Below are 23,036 nucleotides of genomic sequence, written 5' to 3'. Positions count from 1 at the left end.
CAGTAAAAGTTTGTATGATTGAATGTCTTATAATTCAAAACGTGTTATATCGAGAGGAAATTATTCGGACTGAAACCGACACATACTGACACAATTGTTCTTGCTCGGACAAACATCAAGTTAATTGAGTGTATTATATAGTTAATGCAATCAATATGTAGTTAATTCAATACGCACGATTATTAATACAGTTGTGACAACAAAATATGTGTTGTTACGTTAACACAATGGCTTGATTGTTAAATTAACAAGTCGCTTTCTTTGCGATATCAAATGTTTTTTAATCGTTTTCACATATCATTGTACCATCTCTCCAAATAATGTTAATATTTATTTAGCGAAAGAAGATCTCAACAGCTATCACGAATGTAATATTTCCATATTTTTCTTGGAATAATTCTAATATACAAATTCGAAATTTATCCTTAATATAACTTCTTAAATGTTCTTTTTATCCTCTCCGAATAAAACGCCGTTAAAATTTTTAGAACCCATACCGCGGCGCGGATCAGATAGAATCGACGCTATATATATATATATATATATATTGCGTAATTGCGCGCGCGACAAGAGAGCAACGGTAAAAGTCGCGTCAGGAATTTCCGAGCACCTCAGCGGCGTGACTAATATCCTACCGGTTCTCGACATCGTCGTCTCGGCTCGCATTGCGAAGACTTGAACTTACTTGTTCTCGTTTTCCGTAGATGGGGCCGAGACGTCGAGAACTGTGTATTGCCGAACGATACGCGTGTTACATCATTTTGGTGCTTACGTGGTCGCAGAGTGCCGGTGAATGAGGACGCGCGAGGAACGCACACGGGAAAGGCCGACGACGGCCTTGAGGCAGGCTCGAACCGGAAAATATGGTGCACGAGGGCACGGGTCTATGGCACGCGGCGGGATTCAACGCATCGAAGTGGCTGATGATCATAATACATGGATACCGGGTCACCACCCTCGTCCTGTACATCCTGCTCAACGTGCTGGTGCGCACCGGTGAGTATAACCACCTTCCGGGTTTCCCCTTCGGCAGAATAGGTATGTTTTTCCGCGAGTTGTTTGCGCACGCCCCGCGCCACCGTGCCCCGGTCCGCGTCGTCAAAGCCGGAGCGGAGCGGATTCCGGCCCTGCCTAAAGTAGAGCTGCCTCTGCAGCTTCGAGCGCTATTCGTATTGACTGCTTCTTTTTGTTTAATCCACTTGACATTCGCGTATTCCCTCGAAAGTTTGTTCTGCAAATATCACGCTTCTTTTCAGTTTAAATATTGGATTACAATTTTTTCTAGATCAGTGATTACAATGATAATAATGTAAAACAAATTGAAATTAATAGTTAATATTGTATTAACTCGTCATTTGTTAATTTTGCTTAAACTTAAAAACAGAAAGGGTTAGGTTTTTTTAAGTCTATACATATAAAGTTTTAATTTTATAATATATATATATATCATTAAAACTATAACTTTAAACTAACTCTGTTTTTATTATTATTATATCTAAATATAATATTTTATATAATTTTTATATTACTTTACTAAGCAAAGAACTGTATATGATATTTAAATAATTTTAAAGAAACGAACGTTAAAGTTTCAGGATATAATAATAATTGTAATTCTGGATGTTTATATATATATATATAATCTTTTTATTTCTTTAATTCCCTCAAATACAAATCTTTTTAACTATAATTTTCGTAAAATCGTCACAAATGAAGTTAAATGATGCGTAAATGCGGTTTTTTTTCACTTAGTATAGCCATATATGTATTATATATTTCACAATTTCTGCCTGTCACGTGCAGTCTTAGGGTGATTTGATATTTATAGAGGGTGGCGCCGTTTTTTCTTTTATACGCAGTTATTTTGTTCGTAATGTATAAATATGTGTGTTTGGAAATAAAATATATTTATTTCCATTATCTTATATAACTTTATACAAGATAGTTTTCCATTAATGCAGTTATACATATATAATTGTCATTGATGTACGTGAAAGTCTAAGAAGATCCATATATTATGGTTATAATAGATCTTGATATTATTGATATTAATCTAAACATTGATTTTATATTTATTGATTTTATATTTATAAATAATTGTGGGCCTGTGACCTGTAAGAATTAACGATTTATTCGCATTTAATGAGAGTTTAACGAAATCCCGTTTAAAATTCAAGTATGCCTATCTTGTTTATCTCTCGAATGTTGCAGCAACGACGATAAATCGACGTTGGCACTCCAGGCGCACGCATGATATGACGATATATCATAGTTCGCCACTCAAAGGATTAATGCATTTAAATTACGTCCTAGTATGCGCAGATATACTGCTGCATATCGATACGAGCAAAAAGTGGAATCTGGCTACATGCGTGCGGTCGTCATATTATGTTTTATGAATTTCTGTATATAACATTTGTAAACAAAACATGATGACATACTTGCCACTCAATCACTTGCAGTAAAATTCAGATATTTGTTTTTATACCAATATCAATCACGCCTCATCGATAACGTTTTACTTCTTCTCCAAACTTTCGCAGCACTGATTCCTTTTTGAAGAAAGATCTCATGCATTATTGATTACAATTATTTATATTTTAAAATCGTTATTATTTATTTAAATTTATTTATAAAAAATATTATACTGTAATAAATATTATGATAAACAAAGTAAAATAAATTCGGCGTTGAAATGTTTATCCAAAATATTTGCAACAAAATTGCCATGAAAAACGAAATCTTGTTTGAATTCTCATGGTATTCCAAAATGCAATGCCAAGAAGATTATAGCAATTTATATGCGAAAATACACATAAACAGATATATATAAAAATATGAAAAAGATATTCTGAATATTCGCATTGCGTGAAATATGCATTCAAAAATGCAAAATTCCGCGCACGTTTTACTGTTAAACACGCAAAATACAACTGACGCTCATAGTAAAGCGGAGTGGAAAAGTTTTATTTTTTCTAGCTGTCGATGCGCAATAAATAAGATAAAAGTTCTGCAAAACATTTTTGAAAATCTTCCGCTATATTTTATTTTAAATTTTGTGAATACGTCTCCTTTTATTTCGTGTTATAAGAAACATATTTCGATTTTGTAAATATCGCCGTATGAAATCTACTGCAGTTTTCGAACGTATACAAGACACATCCAGATGTTATTCCTATGTATCGATGAGTAAAATAATTTGTATGTTGACCCATATTCGTTTCAAATATTATATTTGCTCATTTTTAATATTTAGTTAATTAATTGCGTTTATACACCAAGTTTATATTTTCAGCAAGGTAGATCGTGTATCTTTACACGAAACAGCAACTTGAGAGCACAATTTATACGATATCCCAACAGCATTTGAACCGATCGAGTTTGTAGCAGGTTTAATCATTGGCTGCGGTTTCTATTATATTACAAAAGTGTTTTTATTTTTCCTCTTTGTGCTCTTTGAATAGAGATATTACAACGCAAAATCCGAAATATGAAATTATTTGAAAAACGTCATGTCGCTATTTTGATTACAAGTGACAATAAAGTAGCTCGCAATTGATATTGGCTATTGTTATATCGATAATTGTAAGAGATTAAGGTCTTATGCAGATAAAACGCGCAAACATTTGCTGTGTAAAAAGAAGTAATACAATAGCCAATCAATGTTTTGCTATGCAAAAGTGGTAAATTGACTGGTTACTGCATTGTCCACGTTTACAGATGTTCTAATGTTATAAAAAAAAATCAATCACGATATTATTACATAAATATAGCATTAATCACATGCAGTCTAGATTGCAAAAGACATCTTATGTTATTTAAATTTAAATTTGGAATTAAATGTAAATTTACATTATATAGATATACTAGCTGGTTACCCGGGCTTCGCCCCGGAGGACATATGTAATAAGACACGCAAATAGCTTTCTCTCTCTCTCTCTCTCTCTCTCTCTCTCTCTCTCTCTCTCTCTCTCTTCTTCTCTCTCTCTTCCTCCTTCTCTCCCTCTCCTTCTCCCTTTCCCTCTCCCTCTCTCTCTCTAAAATGCTATGAATTGAAAAATATTACCTTTTTATTGACTGAAGTTCAATTCTGTCGTATACAATTTGAGATTCACTCAATTATTGGTAAAAGTTTACAATAACTTACACAGCTCGGATTACTTTGACCTTGACATATGTTGTCAAGGACATAATACTGAGTAACTTTTCCTTATAACTTAGTCGGCGGTCGCTGCTTATTAAAAAGTTATAAACAAAAAAAGTTTGAAAAATATAGCAGCTATTTTGAGTATTGGAAGGCATAAATGACTAATATATATGTCGAAATAGTTTACGCATACACTTTTCACGCGAATCGAGGTTCACCCACACCCCCCCCTGCTTTCGAGGGAGGTGCAGTAGCTCCGAAATAGTTCACGCATACACTTTTCACGCGAACTGAGGTTCAACCACACCTCCCCCCCGCTTTCGGGGGAGGTGCGGTAGCCCCGAAAGAGTTTACACATATACTTTTCACGCGAACCGAGGTTCACCCACACCCCCCCCCTGCTTTCGGGGGAGGTGCGGTAGCCCCGAAATAGTTTACGCATGGGTTATAGTTGACGCGCTTTAAACAATTAAATACTGTTAAAGCGCGTCATCTAACCTATGTGGATTAGTGACGCGCTTTAAACAGTTAAATACTTGTAAAGCGCGTCATCTAACTTACGTATTTTCCAAACTTTTTTGTTAATAACTTTTTAACGAATAACGAGCAACGGCTAAAAACTTCTGAAGGTCACTCGGGGTCATGACCTTGACAACATATATCAAGGTCATTGAAATCGGTGAGGTCGCCAAACTTTTTTTTGTTAATAACTTTTTAATAAAAAGCGACCGCCGATTAAGTTATAAGGAAAAGTTACTCAGTATTATGCCCTTGACAACATATGTCAAGGTCAAAGTAATCCGAGCTGTGTAAGTTATTGTAAACTTTTACCGAAAAACTATACAGTTTGTAGCACTTCCCGGGAAATTCTACTCCTGTTTTATATACAATTCTTTAAAATTCAATCAATTATTTCCCGACAAATTCGAAAAACTTCTGATACCGATTCCCTAAAAAATCGGTAACGAAAAATTATGTACTTTATAGCACTCCCCGGGAAATTCTACCCCTACTTTTTATGTGCAATTCTTTGAGATTCGATCATTCAGAACCGGTTTTCAAAAAAATCGGTAACAAAAAATAGTACATTTTATAACACTCCCCGGGAAATTCTACCCTTACTTCATGTATAAATTTTTGAGATTCAATCAATTATTTCACAAAAAATTGGAAAAATTAAAGAAACCGGTTTCCAAAAAAATCGGTAACAAAAACTGTACATCATGGCGCTCCCCGAAAAATTCTACCCCTACTTCATATACAATTCTTTAAGATTCGGTCAATTAATTCTCAAAAAATTGAAAAAATTTTGGTACCGGCTTCCAAAAAGATCGGTAACGAAAAATTATACACTTTATAGCACTCCCCGGAAAACTCTATTATGTTTGATCTATAATTCTTTGAGATTTGATCAATTATTTCCCGAAAAATTAGAAAAATTAAAAAAACCGGTTTCCAGAAAATCGGTAACAAAAAACTATACACATAGTGGCACTCCCCGGAAAATTCTACCCCTATTTCATATACTTTTGGTAAAAATTCAGTTCAGGAGTTTGGGCTGGGCGTTGATGAGTCAGTCAGTCAGTCAGTCAGTCAGGACATCTTCCTTTATATATATCGATACATTTATAACATGTTTTTCATAAACTACGTTTTATGTGTTAAATAAAATCAAATAGCGTGAAAGATTAATATTATGATAGTAAATATAGAAAATATAATTGTAGATGTTACATATTTGATCTAGCCAAGTTTTGCATTAAGAGTATTTTTAAATATTGATTTGTTTTGTGTTATCACTTATCTTGTTTCATTAAGCCTTTTATTTAAATGTATTTGATTGTTCATATCTTAGAATTTCTTATGAAAATATCGTAAAATATCACATACTTTTCTTAAAAAACTTTAATTTTATAATTATGTACAGAAACATGTTATAGACTACGTTTACACGGCTGCTTATAATCCGGTTGAATAACTACTGTATATTCTATCTGATGATCCAAAATTTTTCTTTTTTTAATTATAACGATCATTTTAATATAAACCTATTTTGATACTCTAAAACATTGGAATCAATTTTTGATATTTATATACTAAAAAAGTTGTAGTTTAAGTGTTAAAAGAGGCTCATGTCTAAATAATTACTATAATCAAAACAGCAAAATTTTGGATCAGATAGTATACGGTAGTTATTAAACCGGATTATAAGCCGCCATATAAACGTAGTCATATATTATATTAACTATATAATATTTTTAATATTAGCCAGGGTAATAACAAAATTATATATGGTGTATAAATTTTATTTCAGTTACTGTAACTCTTTAATATCTTGTTACCTTTTTTATGGAAAACAGATTTAAATAATAAAATTGCAATATATGTAATTAATATTTTTATTTAATGTTCTGTTTTTAATATTCTCAAATTTATTTTTGTATATCAAAATACTCCTGCAATATGTTTTGAAAAGTATAAATTTTATGAATCCTTAAAAATGATAACAATTACCATTTTACAATAAAAAAAGATAATTATTAAAACGTTTATTATTAAAACCAATTGATACTTGATCTTTTGCCATGTTAATTAATATAGTTTTCAAATGTTACACATATGTTATAAAGAAATATAGGAAATAATTGATATATTTCAATTATAGCAGATATTCTCGGAATCATTTTTCTGTCACAATTTTCGCAATGACAAATGGACAAGTCACATTCTTGCTTGCGTCTAAAAATATCGTGCAGCTGGTTATAAGGCGTTTCTTCTTAAAAAATATAGTGTCCATAAATCCACACAAAAGACCAGTCGCGCGACGCGATAACATCGGGAGTGGAAATTAAAAAAGAATAAAATGTAGCTCTGTTGCTCTTTAGAGAATTAAATTTTGATGGAATGTACTCTTTTAAACGACGACGCCTCGTGCGCCATAAGGTTTTTTACGTAGCTGATTAAAGCTGAACTTTTGAAGTTATATTATTTTCCGGCGAATGCATCCATGATCTTCTGCGGCTGAGATCTCTATTTGATACTCTTTAAGAGAAACAATATCTGTAAAGGAGATTCGGAGAGAGAGCCGCGTGCCGTTTACCGTCAATTCAGTCCTTAGCGGCGGGGCCCTACAGTCAACCTGACAAAGCAACACGATTGCATCTATTCGGATATACGTTCCGCTAGCGATGGCTGCGATCCAATTATCGGCCTGTAAGTTTCAATCAGTTCGAGTAGAAAGTATTCACGTCCGACAGTTTCGATCAGAATCTCGATCTGAGGAAAACTTTCAAACGGAAAATTTCCGATTCGATCGTAACTTGGAATATTCGGAAGAGCTCTATCTATAATCACGTCTATCTTTCGCAGAAAATTGAACATGATCAGATAAATGCATAATGGCGCTCTTTCTTTCTCACGTGCGTGTGTGTATAAGAGAAAAGAGATTTTATGGAAAAAAAATCCTTAAAATTTGTTGAAAACTGTCACTTTCTGTCGCGCGCAATTTTTTGTATAGAAAGATGTATAATAATATAAAGATTCTCTCATATATGATTGATGGTTTTGGAAAGAATAATGATAACGAGTTGTTTTGTGCGTCGTGTATATGTGATGATAAATGCCTGGCATCGCGTTCACCTAGCGCGATTATATTATTTCCCGGATGCTGCAGGTTGATAGTGTCAGTAGGAAAACGTATTTTCCACGAGAAACGTAACGGTGGGAACTACAAATCGTCGCGATATATGGAACTCGAGATATTTGAGATGTCATTGCGCGTAGAGTGAACGGGTGGAAGCGCTTTGTAGCGTCTTTGTAGACGACGCCTTCGTTTAGCGGAAATGGTGTTCAAATCTCCGTTTCTCGAAACAATACGCGTAAAACAGTTTTCAGCGGCGGAGAACGGGAAGTATTTTTGTGACATTTGCACTCAAATTCACATATTGTACATATTCATCGATTGTACTTGAACAGCATCGTAGATCACGATACAGTGAATTCGTTGTATATACTATGCGTGTAATTGTTTTGTCATTTGCATTTGTTTTGTCTTTGAACAATTTCATAATTGTTAGACATCAAAGAGAACATTCCCGTATACTAGTGTATACTAATTAGAAAGTTCTCTCGCAGCATAAATTGTTTAAATAATCCTTTTATCACATATAGTTGTAGTTAGTTGTAATTAAAAATTAATTTCTCATATTTTGCTGTACGATTACAAAAAGCGATTTTATTGCAGACCTTTAGCAACTCGTACAAACTGTTAAAAGAATAAAATAATTTCGGACGGAAAAGTTATCATCTAAAAACGTAAGTGCTAAACGTAAGTAGTTCGAGCTCTTGAAAACTTTGTCCGATAACCAACCTCGAAGTAAATGGCAGCTGTATATCTATCATTAAAGACTCTATGCAGTTTTTATCGTTTACGAAAGATGAAACTATCGTGAACGGTACTAAATATTCATTCACAAAATTGCTAGCGAAGAAGTTGTTGAATGGTGAGGTTCTGTAATACCAAATAACTGTTTCATGTAAAATAATTATTGTGGTTTATTAATGATACATGATTTTAATCAGACGAGATTTCACGGCTAGTCACGAGTGTGATCTAATGAACATATGATCCGATAAACATTTACATCCCTTTAAGGAATCTCTATCATAAGAACCTTCTACACGCTTTATCGTTTATTTATGGTTTACGTACACGTAAATTATATCGGATCAGGTTGAATTTAGTGGAGGGTACAGCTATTTTGGGACTTATTGTTAGTTGAAGCAATAATAAATTATCTTAACATCAATATTTAAACGGTACCTCACACTGCAAATCAAAGTGTGTTATTTTAGCTGAAGCTCTACTTATTTCTTGCCGTTTTAAATCACGTCATTTAACACGATTGAACGTATTAACTTTTAATTTAATACGATTAAACGTGTTAAATGACATAATTTAACACATAAAGTAAAAAGAGCTTTAGTCTAATGTGTCATTTTTAGACGTTTATGTATATAAAAATGACACACTTGGATTTGCAGTGCACTTATTTTGAAATGGTTTCAATTTCGGTCGTTTATTTTTAGTTTATTTTGCCGGCGAACGTATAATTATGGTATTCCACAATTTAACCTACATGTCTAATTATTCCTGCGCTTAATAGGCATGTAATTCATTTTAAACTGCTTCTTTTCTCTTTCGTGTGTTACCCTTCTTTCTTATTTAATATTTCCAAACGTAAGTTCAAACTTCCTATAAATTCATGTATTCATTCCAAAAACGATGAATACGCCTGAGACTTACTTGCATAATCATACATTTCCATATTGCCACTTGTAATTCCAGTACCGCACAGCGCGCGATCACTTTTTTAATTTCGTTTTTCTTTACTCGATATGACGCGATTAAAGATAAATGAAGAAATACGTATCGCTTACTTCTTGATTAATAGATTTTTTTTTACTAAACAGAAGTGATTTTTACCTGCCATAGATAACAACTTTCTTAGAATAGTAAGTATTTAAAAAAATAGTTAAACTGTTTTAATTACAGCTGATAATTTTTTCGTAACATTATCTTAGTACATTATTATTATACTATCAACTGAACGTTACAAAATAATGCACATATCTACTAATTTTATGCCTATTAAACAGATATAATTTTTAAAAAATTTGAAATATAAAATCAGTAATGCTATTAGCACTAACTAACCAACTGTAAGCGAAATTTTCTTTCAAAAGTGTGATTACTACTAATAAGTAGAAAGTTAAAATGCCACAGTCAGCTGAAAACGATTAATACTCTCTTACTCGATAATACTCTCTTTTCCTCTTGTACTTTATAATTCACCCTACATTGTTAAATTCATAGTGTCAAATTATACTAAATTTGAATTATTTTTAATCATTTCTATATAAATCGCCATTATTCCTATTCAATATATCGTTAATTTAACTAAAACAATATAAATTTAACTAAATCAATGAAGTTAAAATAATACTGTTTTGTGCTAAACTAATAAATTTCGACATACGTGTTAAAAGTTAGTTAAAAGTAACAAAATGTTATTTAACTCAAGATAATTATTTAAATTTCTTCTTTTAATATTTAACACTGCATCGACGATTATTATGTTTGAATTATAGATTGATTGTCGCAAACGATATTTAACAATTAATTTCTAGATTATTTTCAGTTTCGGTAGCAAATTTTGCTGGTAGATCACGTGTGAGTTGAGTGCAACAACTAGATACGCATTGTGCGCACATAGGACTACTCTACCCTGAATAGAGTTTAGAAAGTACTGCTTTAGTTCGAGAGTAACTCCAGTCTGACCAAGTGAACGTAGCGTGGAGAGTGCAGTGTCATTGTTTTCGATCGCGAGACAAAAAGCACTCGATATGCGGACAGCCTCTGGAGTAGTTTAGAGTCTAGACACAAGTGTCAACGTCTAGAGTTATATATTGTACTGTACTTTGCGAGGTTACACAGGAAAAATCATAGTACCATGTGAGAAACAAAGAAAGAAAACAATTCATATGACTTATTGTTAGTACATGTATGTACAATGTATAGGGTGAGGCAATAAAAACTACTTACAAGGAAACCTCGCGAACTCGAAAATTCTGATTTTAATAAAACTTCCCACACATGTAGGGGGATTAAAAAGATGAATTTAGATATTTTTTGTAGCTGACCAAAAACGTTTTTAAGGGGTGAAACCACCCCTCATATGTAGAGCGGCTTTTTGCTTTTGTCGATATATTTCGAAAAGTATTCGAGATATAAAAAAATGTTTCAAATAAAAGTTTTATGGTAAAAACATCTCTATTTAACCACATTAATAAAATTGTGAAAAAAAAATTTTTGTTTAAAAAATTATTTTTTAAAAATATTATATTAATGTTGTTGAATAGAGGAGATTTTACCATAAAACTTTTATTTGAAACATTTTTTGATATCTCGAATACTTTTCGAAATATATCGAGAAAAGCAAAAAGCCGCACTACATACGAGGAGTGGTTTCACCCCTTAAAACCGTTTTTGGGCAGCTACAAAAAATATCTAAATTCATCTTTTTACTCCCCCTACATGTGTGGGAAGTTTTATTAAAATCAGAATTTTCGAGTTATCGAGGTTTCCTTGTTAGTCAATTTCTTTTCGTAAAATTTGACAATTTGTACGAAATATGGCGAAATGTCTATTTTGTTTTTAAGGGGAATGTATAATTTTGATAAATTCAACCGTGCTGCTTCATCTCCTTGATTAGGAGGATCAATTATGCAACTTATAATATTACATACTTTTTTGAAAAGCAACTATGTATCGTTATCTTGACACCAATTGATTCATTTCATTATTCTGTACATAAAAGTATTAAGGTACGAGTATCAAAAAATTAATAGTTTACAAGATATTTTTTAATTTATGTCAAAATATATCAAAATAAAGTGTAAAATATTTCGTAAATTTTTGATTTGTTGATAATTCTACTTCAATATTTTTATGCGCTGAATAGAAGAATCATATTACATAAAAAAATTATAATTTTATTTAAAAAAATGGCGATGACCTTCGTGTGGCCTTGTTCTCGAGATATTCCAATGTTTTGTTTTAAGTACTTCATCTTGTATATATCGTTAGACGAAGTTTAGATATAAATCACTACGTAATCCTGGGAGTATTATTATGTTTGTTGCAAACATTGTATCAATCTCCCGCAGAGATGCATTCCGCTCTCACGCGTGCAAAAACGAGAGCGAGAGGCGCGAAAAGCTTAATGGATCGATCACCGCCCGTCACGAATGTATAATAGAACCGTGGCGCGCGCGAGAGAGGTGGCGAGGAGTTGCGAATTACTTTATCGAGAGAAAGATAAAAAGTCGGGGGAGACGTGAAAGATTAATCGGCGCGCCGGCGCGCGACACGCTCCTTCATCAAGCAAGGTGTGTATTCATCTTCGAAAACTGTCGCGAGTCGGCACGCTCGTCCCTGCGCGCGCGCCCCTGTATTTGCGATTCAAATGAGCGGTGGGACGTGTCGATAGAAGTCCTTAAGTGTATAAACGACGGCGGGGAGGGCTCGGTTGAGGCGATGCGCCGGCGATAAAGCGACGGTCGACCGCAAATTACGGAAGACGGAGACGTTTCGCGTCGCGGCGCTGCGCCGCGCCGGTCGTGCTCGCTGATAATCGGGGGTGTCAATAAAGTAGCGGCTTTACCAACAATTAATTACGGATATTGATGTAGCGGGTGCGTTACTGCCGTTACTGCCGTCGAGCTGTCGTTAAATTAGGACGCGGAATGGGGTGGAACGCCGAGAAGGGGGTGTTCATGCAAACGTGGAGGATGGCTGCGTAGACGTTCCTTCTTTAAGGAAACTTTTCTTTCTGCGTCAGCTCTTTTTCCATTAGATTGATTGCAATGTTTGCTGCCTCGCTGACTGACTGTTATTGGAGCTACATCGTTCTATGTCATTGCATGTCTTCGGCAAATTATTTTTTGTCTCAAGTTTCTTATACTCGACATTATCTTCCAGGAAAGATTGCAAGCAATAGTACCAATCTTTTTACGTATAAGATCAGAAGCATACAGTATTACATCGCTTATGGAAAAAGAAGTCGTTACTTTAATGAAGAAAGCAGAGTTGGGAAAGTTACTTTTTTAAAGTAACTAGCTATCGTTACTCGTTACAGATTTAATTGACGTTGAATAATCATTATTTAATCTTTATTCATTATAAAGTAACGACTTCCCTTTCCATAAGCGATACAATACTTTTGATCTCGGTACTATTATATATAATATATATATATATATATATATATATATATATAATATATATATATCTTGTTTGCAAATAAAGCGTTTTTCTAAGAGAAAATATAACAAAATCGTTCGCGTTAAACGTTAACTATTAACGACATTTATACATTTCCCACATATTTAAGATCTATTAATTTATGTGAAAAGTTAATAACTGTTGTGGCAGTTATGATCTTGTTTGTAAATTACAGATAGGTGCTAGGTGTGTACGTTGAATTAATTCGTAAAATTACTTGCCGAATAAATCCCACGGAAAACCCCCGGCTGCAAAAAGCGCCGCTGAATGATTAATCCGGTCGCACGCTTGGAAAGCCGGAATATCTTATTAATGTGCATCAGAAGGCGTACAAGATCCCCGACAGCAAGAAAGTGGATTTAAATTGCCCGGTTGCCGTTTAAGAATTAACACTCGGAGAGTCATTAAAGTCGGAATTTGCGCCGCTCGTTCGCGAAATTATTCTCATCGGTGTCTCCTCCCCCCTCCTCCCACCTTAATACGATGTAAATTGTTGTAATACTTGCTTTACGTGCTTCTCGCTTTTACGCGCCGCGATGCAAATAAGACAGCTCTGTGCACACGTACGAGAGTAAAAGTCCCCTCCGTGTCTGCCGCGAGAATTACGTGTTGCCGTTCAACACACGCGGGCGCCGTATATGCGCGAGTTACTTCACGCTCCGACACTCGCTAAGAAATTGCGCCGGATCCGGCTGTGACAACGATACTCACTGTGGCGTAATGAAGCGCGGATTGCGTTTTCGATACGCCGTGCGGCGAAATTTCGCGCCGGGAGGAATACGGCGCGGCGCGGCGGCGGCGCGCCAGGTGTGTTACTTCCGTTTATCTTGCACACTGATTTGTTTCCGCAGCGGCTTAAGCGCTCCGTTCCCCGCGCGCCGCTCTCCTCGAGGGAAATTTCGCCACTCTAAAAAGCTTACCGTAAGCCCGACCTCGAAGAGTTTTAACGGGGACGGAGCTCCTCGAGCTGTTTAAGGTAGTACGTGGCGCGCGCGCTGCAGTAGCCGATCGGTGGCTCAGAATCCAACTCACTTCCCTCCCCTCTTGAGAGGGGATAGGAGAGAATCGGAATTTTGAAGGGACTGCGCTTACTTCGTTAAAGTTACGCCCGCGGCGGACTTCCTGGGATCTCCTTCGTTTAGAGACTTTCTCTAGTGATTGGTGAGAACGTTAGATTCGGGGCGGCTTATCCGGGATGATTTGAAGTAATTGGCGGAAGCGGTGAACTTGTAACTTTTAGAGAGAATGTCAGATAAACCAGAAAGATTTCACATTTCTAATTGAGGAGGGTAATTTGACATTCGATAATTTGCGATTAAAGAAATAAATGTGTGTGTTCAAGGTGTTAAGGGGGTGTACCTATAATAATATTTTTGGAATAATATATTAAATTGTATTCGCATATTATGTTTTGCGTTTGCGTACACGCATTTAATCTCTCTTTTTTAATACTGTATTTTAGTGCGACTTTGTAAATTTCTTTCTAAATCCTTTAAGCACGATGAGTTAAATGATGTAACAAAATTGCCTTTTATTCTTTTAAATTTTAAAATAATTTCAAAAATAATTCCACGTCTCGCGCGCGAGTCGCATATGCGGGCACGGCCGTGGAATTAAGTAGCCCGCGAAACAAAAAAAAACTCTAGCTTTGGAACGAGACTTTTATATAATTACTTTAAAATTAATGCAAATACCTCGACTGTAAAATCTGAAATATACGTAACTGCGCGCGAACCGCGGGATTCGCAAATGCGATATTAAGCGAAAACTTTTTCTCGAAGTCCGAGTTGCAGTTGCCTTGCGCGCTGGTCGTAACGAATATAAACGTTTTCGCCGGAAAGAAAGGGTGGGGGGAGGCCCGAGGCAGGGGGTGATAAAATTTTATTTTTATCTGGGTTATAAATTAAAATTGTTCATTTCCCCGCTATAATTTCCCGAGCTTCTCGCACTGTGCATTAAATTTTACGTCATGCGCGCTTGTGACACGCATTGTTTAACCTGGTTAAACATGAACATTTGAGCTGCCCATTGTAAACAAGACTGGGAAATATCTCCCTCGAAATATATTAAATCTGAAATCGGAATTTTTTTTTGCATTTTAAAACCTGTTGTTGAACGAAGAGTCGAGTGAAGTGTTTGAACGTTCGGGCGGGGATCAGATCAATTAATTGGACGATCGCGCGCATTAACGTCCTCTAAAACAATGGCCCGTTAAATGAGATGCTATAACATCGCTAAACCGAATGTCCCGGGGCTCTACGCGATGCGTGGCCTCCCCCCGTAAGCCTCCAGCGAGATTTTGAAACGCATTTTGCGTAGCTAAAAAGCGAATTAATCTCTATAACTGTAACCGATCCTCGTTTGGCCGTCGGCTAAAATACTAAATTTAACGCGATTTATTCGTATTCGCGGACACGCCGCGGACCTCGCAGACCTCGCGGCGGCGCGGGCGAGTGTCGTAATTTCGCGACGCTAAATAAGCACTGTCGCGGCAAAAGAAAGTCAGACTAAGTACGTCGTGCACACACGGGGACCCTCCACCCGCTAAATATACTTGCGAGAACGCGGGCGAGAAGGGACCGAGACATGTTCCGTACTCCACTTATATCTGAGACCATCTGATGCGCGCGTCCGCTCCGGTGGGAGAGGATCTCTCATCCTTTTGCTCGTCTCTCTGAATTCCTCTGCACCTCCACACAAATCATCCACGCAGAAATAGCGTATTTAGGTGAAACAGATTAGTGCGTGCGATGTGTCAAATAAATTTAGCGATTTACAGGGGGGCGATCTCCATGGAGACGCGGGTAAAGAGAGACGGCAAATATGTGTCAGGATGAAAAAGATATGTATAAATATACGGAACGCGTGTAAATAGTGTAAATATAGACGTGTATATTGGTGACATTGCGCCGTGTTCGTTAAATGCACTGTAAAATCGAGCTCCTGAGGCGTGCACCCTCGGAAAACCGCCGCCTCGACCCCGTTGCAAAAATATCGACAGCATTTTTCACTTCCGATCTATTTTTTATGTGGAATAATGTGCCGCATCGGATAACGAATTTGCGGTGACATTCTAAATTGTCAGATTGAGAAAGTGTCATGTTGGCTTTAGGTAGGCTTTAGGTACTGTGTTCTACGATAGTTATTTATAATCTTTGATAGGTAACGTCAGATAGGGTCTGTTAGACCCCAACGGGTCGGACCCCATAAGGTGGGGTCTGGGTGACCTAATTGTTATTTAAATTCTAAGAAATAAGAAATATTATTAATTTGACTCATTTTTCTATTAATATATGAATTATTTAATAGATTTCAAGTATATAAAGTTATATTCTCCAATAAAATTGATTGTAATATTTTTTGTCGATAATTATTTTGTGGGTGCCACAAACCCCGCACCTGACCCGCCGTATACAACTTTTACTCACTGTACAACTTTATTTGTCGAAGGTTAATATTGTTAATATTAACGCGTCAAGATCACTACCGTGCTATACCGATTCCGCAACTAGGAGATAGCCAACTAAAAACTCGTGAAAATAATCAAATTAACATTTGTGAAAATTTCACGCTCTTTTCACGCTTGGAATACTGGTTTTTACCGAGCGCCGCGGGGGATGTGTTAATCGTATTACTATTAGCGGCTAAAAGAAACAACTGGATAAACAAAAAGGGTCATAATGCCCTAATGCGGTTTCTGTATCGAGATAGAAATCCAATAAGTTATTTTTCAATTTGGAGACACTTTGCGGTCTTTATAGAGCACAGTATGCCGACTTCTCGGTAAAAATCATCGCTGTTCCACACGGTGCGGTTACGGCGGCGGCCAGCGGTTGCAGACGCAGCTTTCCGCAATCAATTCAGTTCAGTATCGTTCAGGGTAAACATATCCGTCTTAATTTCAGTACAAATACATCTACAATTGTCTCGCGCCAAAAGCGCCGCAGGATACTTGCAAGTAGATTAGTTTCTTAAGAGTAGAATCGATTGGTACTCACCGATGGGTTATTACGGGAATGAAACTGGGAATAACGTTTCGTTTGTGTTTTCTTTTTTTTTTTAAACAATTGCGATGTTTTTAAATATTTGCAGTTTAGTGGCAGTTGAGTGAACTTGGTATAGCTCGGTTTTCCATATTGACAGTACAGGGAAACACAGTTTTTTAAATAGAAAACTATATTCTTTAGGTCGGCTATTCAGAATTACAAAAGTTTTCATTGGCGAAAAGTATGCGCGCATCTCGGAAATTCCGACCAGATTGTATCCAAAACAGCACCCAAAAAAAAATAATCTTAGTTTTAGCGGAATCCTCTAAATCTTAGCGGATTTTATTCTTGTTTATGGCCTCAAGAGGAATCCTCTAAAATCAAGAGGAAAATATTCTAAGCACAAGCATTTTTACAGTTAGAGGAATTTCATCTTGCATCTATAGTCTATAGTACGCGATCTTGCTATTCTTAATATCAATATATTTTATTGTTAACAAACCAAACAAATTTTTGAATTTTGCTATTTTTATAATACATTTGCTTAAACGAAGGCCCCAGATGAGGAGCACACTTCGTAAACAAAAAGGGTTATGTCAGAAGCCCTGCTAGTGAACACGCTCTGACTGGCGAACGCTGGAGAAATTGGAGAAACCCTCCCGAGCTGCCCTAGATATAAGAGTCGATGTTAAATCTTAATTACGAGTAAGGATACTGGCGATGCGCCGCGTAGCGGGCGCGAGCCGAACTATCGCCGCGCGAGCCCGCGCTGCCGCCCGTCCCGTCGTACAGCCCAAGCTCCAAGTAAACATATATTCCTCTTAATACAAGAGGAAACCCGTTAGAATAATATGTAATAGATTTTGGATGAATAGTCCACTTATTGACAGAGGAATACTCTTTCTGTAAAAGTTTCCGCTTAGAATATGGGATTACAGGAAATTTCACTCTGTTAATAGAATATTTTTTAATAATGGAATATTGAATGTTTCTTGCGTGTTATTTTGCAATCCAATATGGCACCTTCAATTATCATTTGCAAATTGACGTGCAAAAAATCATAATACCTAAATTGTTTTTTCCATTTTTGCCTCAATTATGATCGATTTCCGACGATACAACTGCACACGTGCTTTTATGAAGTAAAAGCTTTCACATTTTTGTGTGATATTGCGACGATAATTCTAATGAAATTTTAGTACTATCCGATTGAGCAGACAAGTTTCAGGTTTCCTTAATTCGAAAAAGTTTAAATTTAAATGTAGAATTTATATATATTTTAAAAGGTATCAAATTTTGAATATTTATGGGAAGAATTATAATGCATTTATAAAATAATTGTACAATTAGAGAGTTGTTAATGTTCGCGAACAAAATATATCAACCGTCATTATTAAAATACTTTGAAATGTGCGCTTTCCATAAATAGATAAAAGCATTCATATTGTTTTTAAAATTATTTAGGATAATAAATTATACAAAAAATAAGAAACACTTACTTTAATAATGCAAAAATATGTTTTTTTTTCTAGTTGGAATATATATCTTTCTGTTCCTAGTAGGGTAGGGCGGGGTCAAAAGTAACGCGGGGCGAAAGTAACAACTCAAATATCTATAGTTATAGGCATAGATGCGCATGCGTTTGTTGGTTAACGGATAAAGCTGAACAAGCTATAACTATAAGCTATTATCTATAAGCTATAGCTATATCTATAGATATATTTTATAGCTATAGCTATATCTATATAGCTAAAACTAACTATAGATATTTGAGTTGTTACTTTCGTCTCGCGTTACTTTTGATAGATCATTATCATAATACTAAATAGTCATTTTTAAAGTTTTTGTATTATACTTTCCAACGTGAATAAAATTATTATTATTTTTTTAGTTAATATGTTTATAAGAACTTTATGTAAGAGAAAATAATGTTATCTCGCCCCGAGGTCTACTCGAGGTGAGTTATTTTTATTTTCTTATAAAATATACAAGGCAATTGCGACGTGTCCGGCATTTTGCTGTTTGGATGGCCGCGTTTGTATTTTCTGCCGCACGTTGCAAAAGTGACCGCATATCAAAATATCCATGCATAATGTATCTAATTATGAGACAAATTTGAGTGACCGCAATGAAATTGTGAACGCGGGCGAGCGAGGTAAAACGAATGTTCGAGACGACTCCAGTATTTTAGCTTGGCTTAACCAACGCCAAGGGGAAAGTTCGTAGCTAGAAATTAGTGCGAAAGATGCACGTTACGGAAATTCAAGGAAATTACAGTTGCTTAACCGCATAAATTTCTAAAGTCCCGGGGTGCACGCGAGTAATAAATCATAATTAACGAAATTTTGCTGCAAAGAAAAATTTTTACTCGTGCAACCCAGGAAAAACTCGTAGAGAGTCCGATCTCGTTCCTCGTGTACCGAGCGTGTACCTATTCGTCAAGCTTTAGATCTCAAAGTGGCTGAAAACAAAACATTATTTATTTACATGTTTGGTGCATAAAATGCTATATATTTATATATATATATATATATATATATATATATATGTATATAAAACAAATCTAGCCTTATACATTTTCTTATACTTTATTAATATATTATTGCATTCATATAATGAAAAAGTGAAGACTAGAATATGTAGTTTCTGCGATGGAATAAAATTGTTAATAATAATGTCACGGGATTAAACTGCGCCATTGACAGAAATATTATACGGTAAAAAGGAAGGGAGAGAGGGCACTATGTTTGTTGTTTGCAAAAATAAGTCCATCGTCATTTAGCGGCGTGATTACATAATTCATGAGAATGACCGTAGTTTGCGAAACTGACATCAAACTTTTCCAGATACGTCTAATTCCGCGCGGCGCAAGGGCGTCACGTTATTCCGGCGGTTGTGTGTCACTCGAGGCTAACGCACCGCGTACTCGCGAAGTGGAACGTGCGGGGCTTAACGTCGCAATTTAACGTGCCGCGTGTTTCGCGGCGAAGTGCATAGCAATCCTCGTGGCCGCGGTACTTTTAACGAAGTCAGCGAGTAATTAATCGAAAAACGCGGTGTAATTACGGTTACGTCAAGAGACGCAATCGTTGAAATTGCGTTTACAGAGAAGTATAACTCTAACTGTTTTATCGCGCGCGCTGTGCTGTTGTGCTGTTGATCAGACTGACAACTCCAACCAGATAAATAAATTGAATTAATGAATATACACGTAGAAGAAATTGTAGTCTGAAATTTATTTTGCGCAATATTTAGATAACGGGTTACGCTTTACGGGTTACGAGAGTTTCCTTCGATTTTCTTTTCACAAATACATATTAATTCTTTTTTGTTCTCACCGAATTATATTGCATAAACAAAATGCAATAAAACAAATTAAATTATCTATACATTTCATGAAAGTTATTTTTTATGTGATACTTGGAGGCATATTTTATATAAACTGATAAAATATGAAAGAGAGGGAGGGAGAGGAAAAGCTGCGAGGTAAAAGTTAAGGCGATAAAAAAATACCCTCATGCTAACTCGAAACACAGAGAATTTGGATCGCATAGCTTCTAAATTGACTATATGAAGTTGCACGAGTTCGCGTTCCCATGTACGCGGAAAAAAGTTGGCCGTAACTTCTGCTGAAAAGTTAGCTTAAACGGCAATGGTCTTTAAACAGTTAAATGTTTAAAGTACGATATAGATTTAACGGTTTTTACTTGTTACGATGTCACGGAATTTAATAATCATGACGATATGATTGTGAAATTATTCGATACTATTTGTTTGTTTCTTTGCTATAGGTATACATCTGATAATAGTGTGAATAATTAAAATTTTATTGTGGACAACAAAATTGACAATTGCTATAAAACATTTGATTTTTAATCTGAAGATTTTTAATCTTGATTTTTAATTTTTTATTTTAATCGTATTTATTTTAAAATTCTTATTTTTTGTTTCTACACACTTATTCCAGTTTTCACTGCCGGAACCAACGTAAAAGTATTAAAACCGTTCCGATTTTTTTAAAATTGTCATCGTGTCTTCACGAATTAAAAAAAATTACAGAGAGCTAGATTAGAGACACGGAAGACGATTAAGGATCGATTGTCAATGGATTTTATCCAATACTCTTTCTCTGCAATTGATGCATGTGCTTCGACGTTCCACTTCGACCGAATAGCACAATGCGTTCACACTAACAAAAATATGGATTACAAATCAATAACAGGCAAAGATATAAACTTGCTACGTATACGCACTCTGCCAGTATTGTCAATAAAAGAAATAAAAATTGTGTATTTTTATCAACTTTTGATCCATACAGAGTAGATCGAAATACATGAAACAACCGAGGAGGGTGTGATTCTATAGTTGAAAATATTGTTTTTGCATAAGACCTCGTTTTTGAAAAAAAAAAAGAACCTTGACAGTTAATCGAGTACACGTGCGCTTGATTGATATTTGACGTAATAATTTGCTTACTATCAAAAGTTACTTATATTACTATCGATATTATCTACCGATTTCTGTCGAGCAAGCGATATGATAAAATATACTAGTAACAGAGTACACGGACGTGCACCTTGTGTTGGGAGCATATAATGGAAACGCATTTGCTGCGGTAAATTATTATCGTGAGCGATATTCCGATCTCGTTGACAGCCGGACAGGCGAGTTCAACAATATCTCAACTAAATAATAAATAAATATAATGTTAATTGATGCAAGAAATAAAATTATTTTTTTCCTTGTCTCACATAAATTTACTTGTCTATTTTATGAGTCAACTGATTGAATTAGTTGGTCCTGATTATAAACAAATCATACAGAAAGTAAAACGTCAAAATCCTTTTTTTCTGAAAAGGAGGCCTTATTCGAAAAAATGTATTCTATTATTTTGACTTATTTTGTGTTGCAGAATCAGTTACTTGTTGTACCGGTTGTATCATATATATATATATATATATATATATATATATATATATATCGACCTACTTCGTATATTATACCATTATTAAATTTTCGTAAATATAAATTGTAGTAGTTTAAAGTAAACATGGGTTAAAAATTAGACATGTATATTATACATACTGATAATACGTAACAATTGCTAGGAAGTTTAAATAATGCTTTGTGAATACCTACGCGAGAGAAGGTTGCTTGTTTGCGGTAAATAGAGCCAACTAATCAAGATTATTAACATAATTTGTCAAAAGATGGCTGAAAGCCTCTTTTTTTTATACACGCGCAAAACTTGTCACAGTTCTGCAGCTGACATGAACTTTGAAAAGAATCTTGGGAACTCAAACGTTTTTAAAGGTAATCGTCTGTTACATTTTTTTCACGAACTTAAACGAATAAGGCCACACTTTTTGGCCCCGTCTAAAAAAAAAGTATATGTATAAGCTTTTAATCGATAAACAATAAACCACGCAGATTTGTGATCGTTTATAGCTTACAGTTTCGTCAACCGTTTATCCGGCATTGTTTTATTAAAAATACGCGGCACGTAACTTTTCGAAAATAATGAAACTTTCCCGATGGCCTTAAACTTTTACTATTTGTTTTGGTGGGTCTCTCGGGATCTCTTTTATCCCCGTGTATCTTGCGGCAATGTGATGCTTGAGATTTAAAGTTGAACGTGAAGGGAAAACGAACAAAAAAAAAGAATGGAAGCTAGAATGGAAAAGAAATAAGCAAAGGAGAAGCGATATTTTAAGTGATGTGTACAATTTAAGTTTCGACGAAATAATAAGCTCGTCTTTCTGTTGTTTGCCACTTATCGGAATATAGGTCAACTTTATTGCGACATCGTTATATCGAAGACGCATTCGCTTGCCATTGCTCACCGCGGGTCGAGATTTGCTCGCGGATTTTTTTTTATTCCCTCGCGAAGTGGGAGATCGCGCAGCGGTTTAATAACCCAGCACGTAACTGAAAGTAACGATCTCTCCTTATAAAAAGTTACTGCGAGAGGGATAATGTGCCCCATGGGTACAACGCGGCGGATGGAATTAAACCCTCCCGCCGATCGCCAATTGAAATCACCGTTAAAATTGTTCGC

General features: G+C 35.4%; 1 protein-coding gene across 3 annotated transcripts in view; it reads left to right on the top strand.

The window, feature by feature from the left end:
• Positions 1–23,036, top strand: part of LOC139812571 (lachesin) — a 151,505-nt gene that overhangs the window by 55,246 nt on the left and 73,223 nt on the right. For 2 of the 3 annotated variants that reach the window (XM_071777462.1, XM_071777463.1), the window contains exon 2: positions 783–996. The exons of the other annotated variant lie outside the window; for it this stretch is intronic. In XM_071777462.1, coding sequence (XP_071633563.1) covers positions 864–996 — 133 coding nt within the window. In that variant the 5' untranslated portion in view covers positions 783–863. The remainder of the gene's footprint in view (positions 1–782; positions 997–23,036) is intronic. 3 annotated transcript variants of the gene reach the window in all.

The sequence above is a fragment of the Temnothorax longispinosus genome, chromosome 5, assembly GCF_030848805.1.
Source record: "Temnothorax longispinosus isolate EJ_2023e chromosome 5, Tlon_JGU_v1, whole genome shotgun sequence".
Taxonomy (NCBI): domain Eukaryota; kingdom Metazoa; phylum Arthropoda; class Insecta; order Hymenoptera; family Formicidae; genus Temnothorax; species Temnothorax longispinosus.
This window is presented reverse-complemented; position numbering and strand designations above follow the sequence as displayed.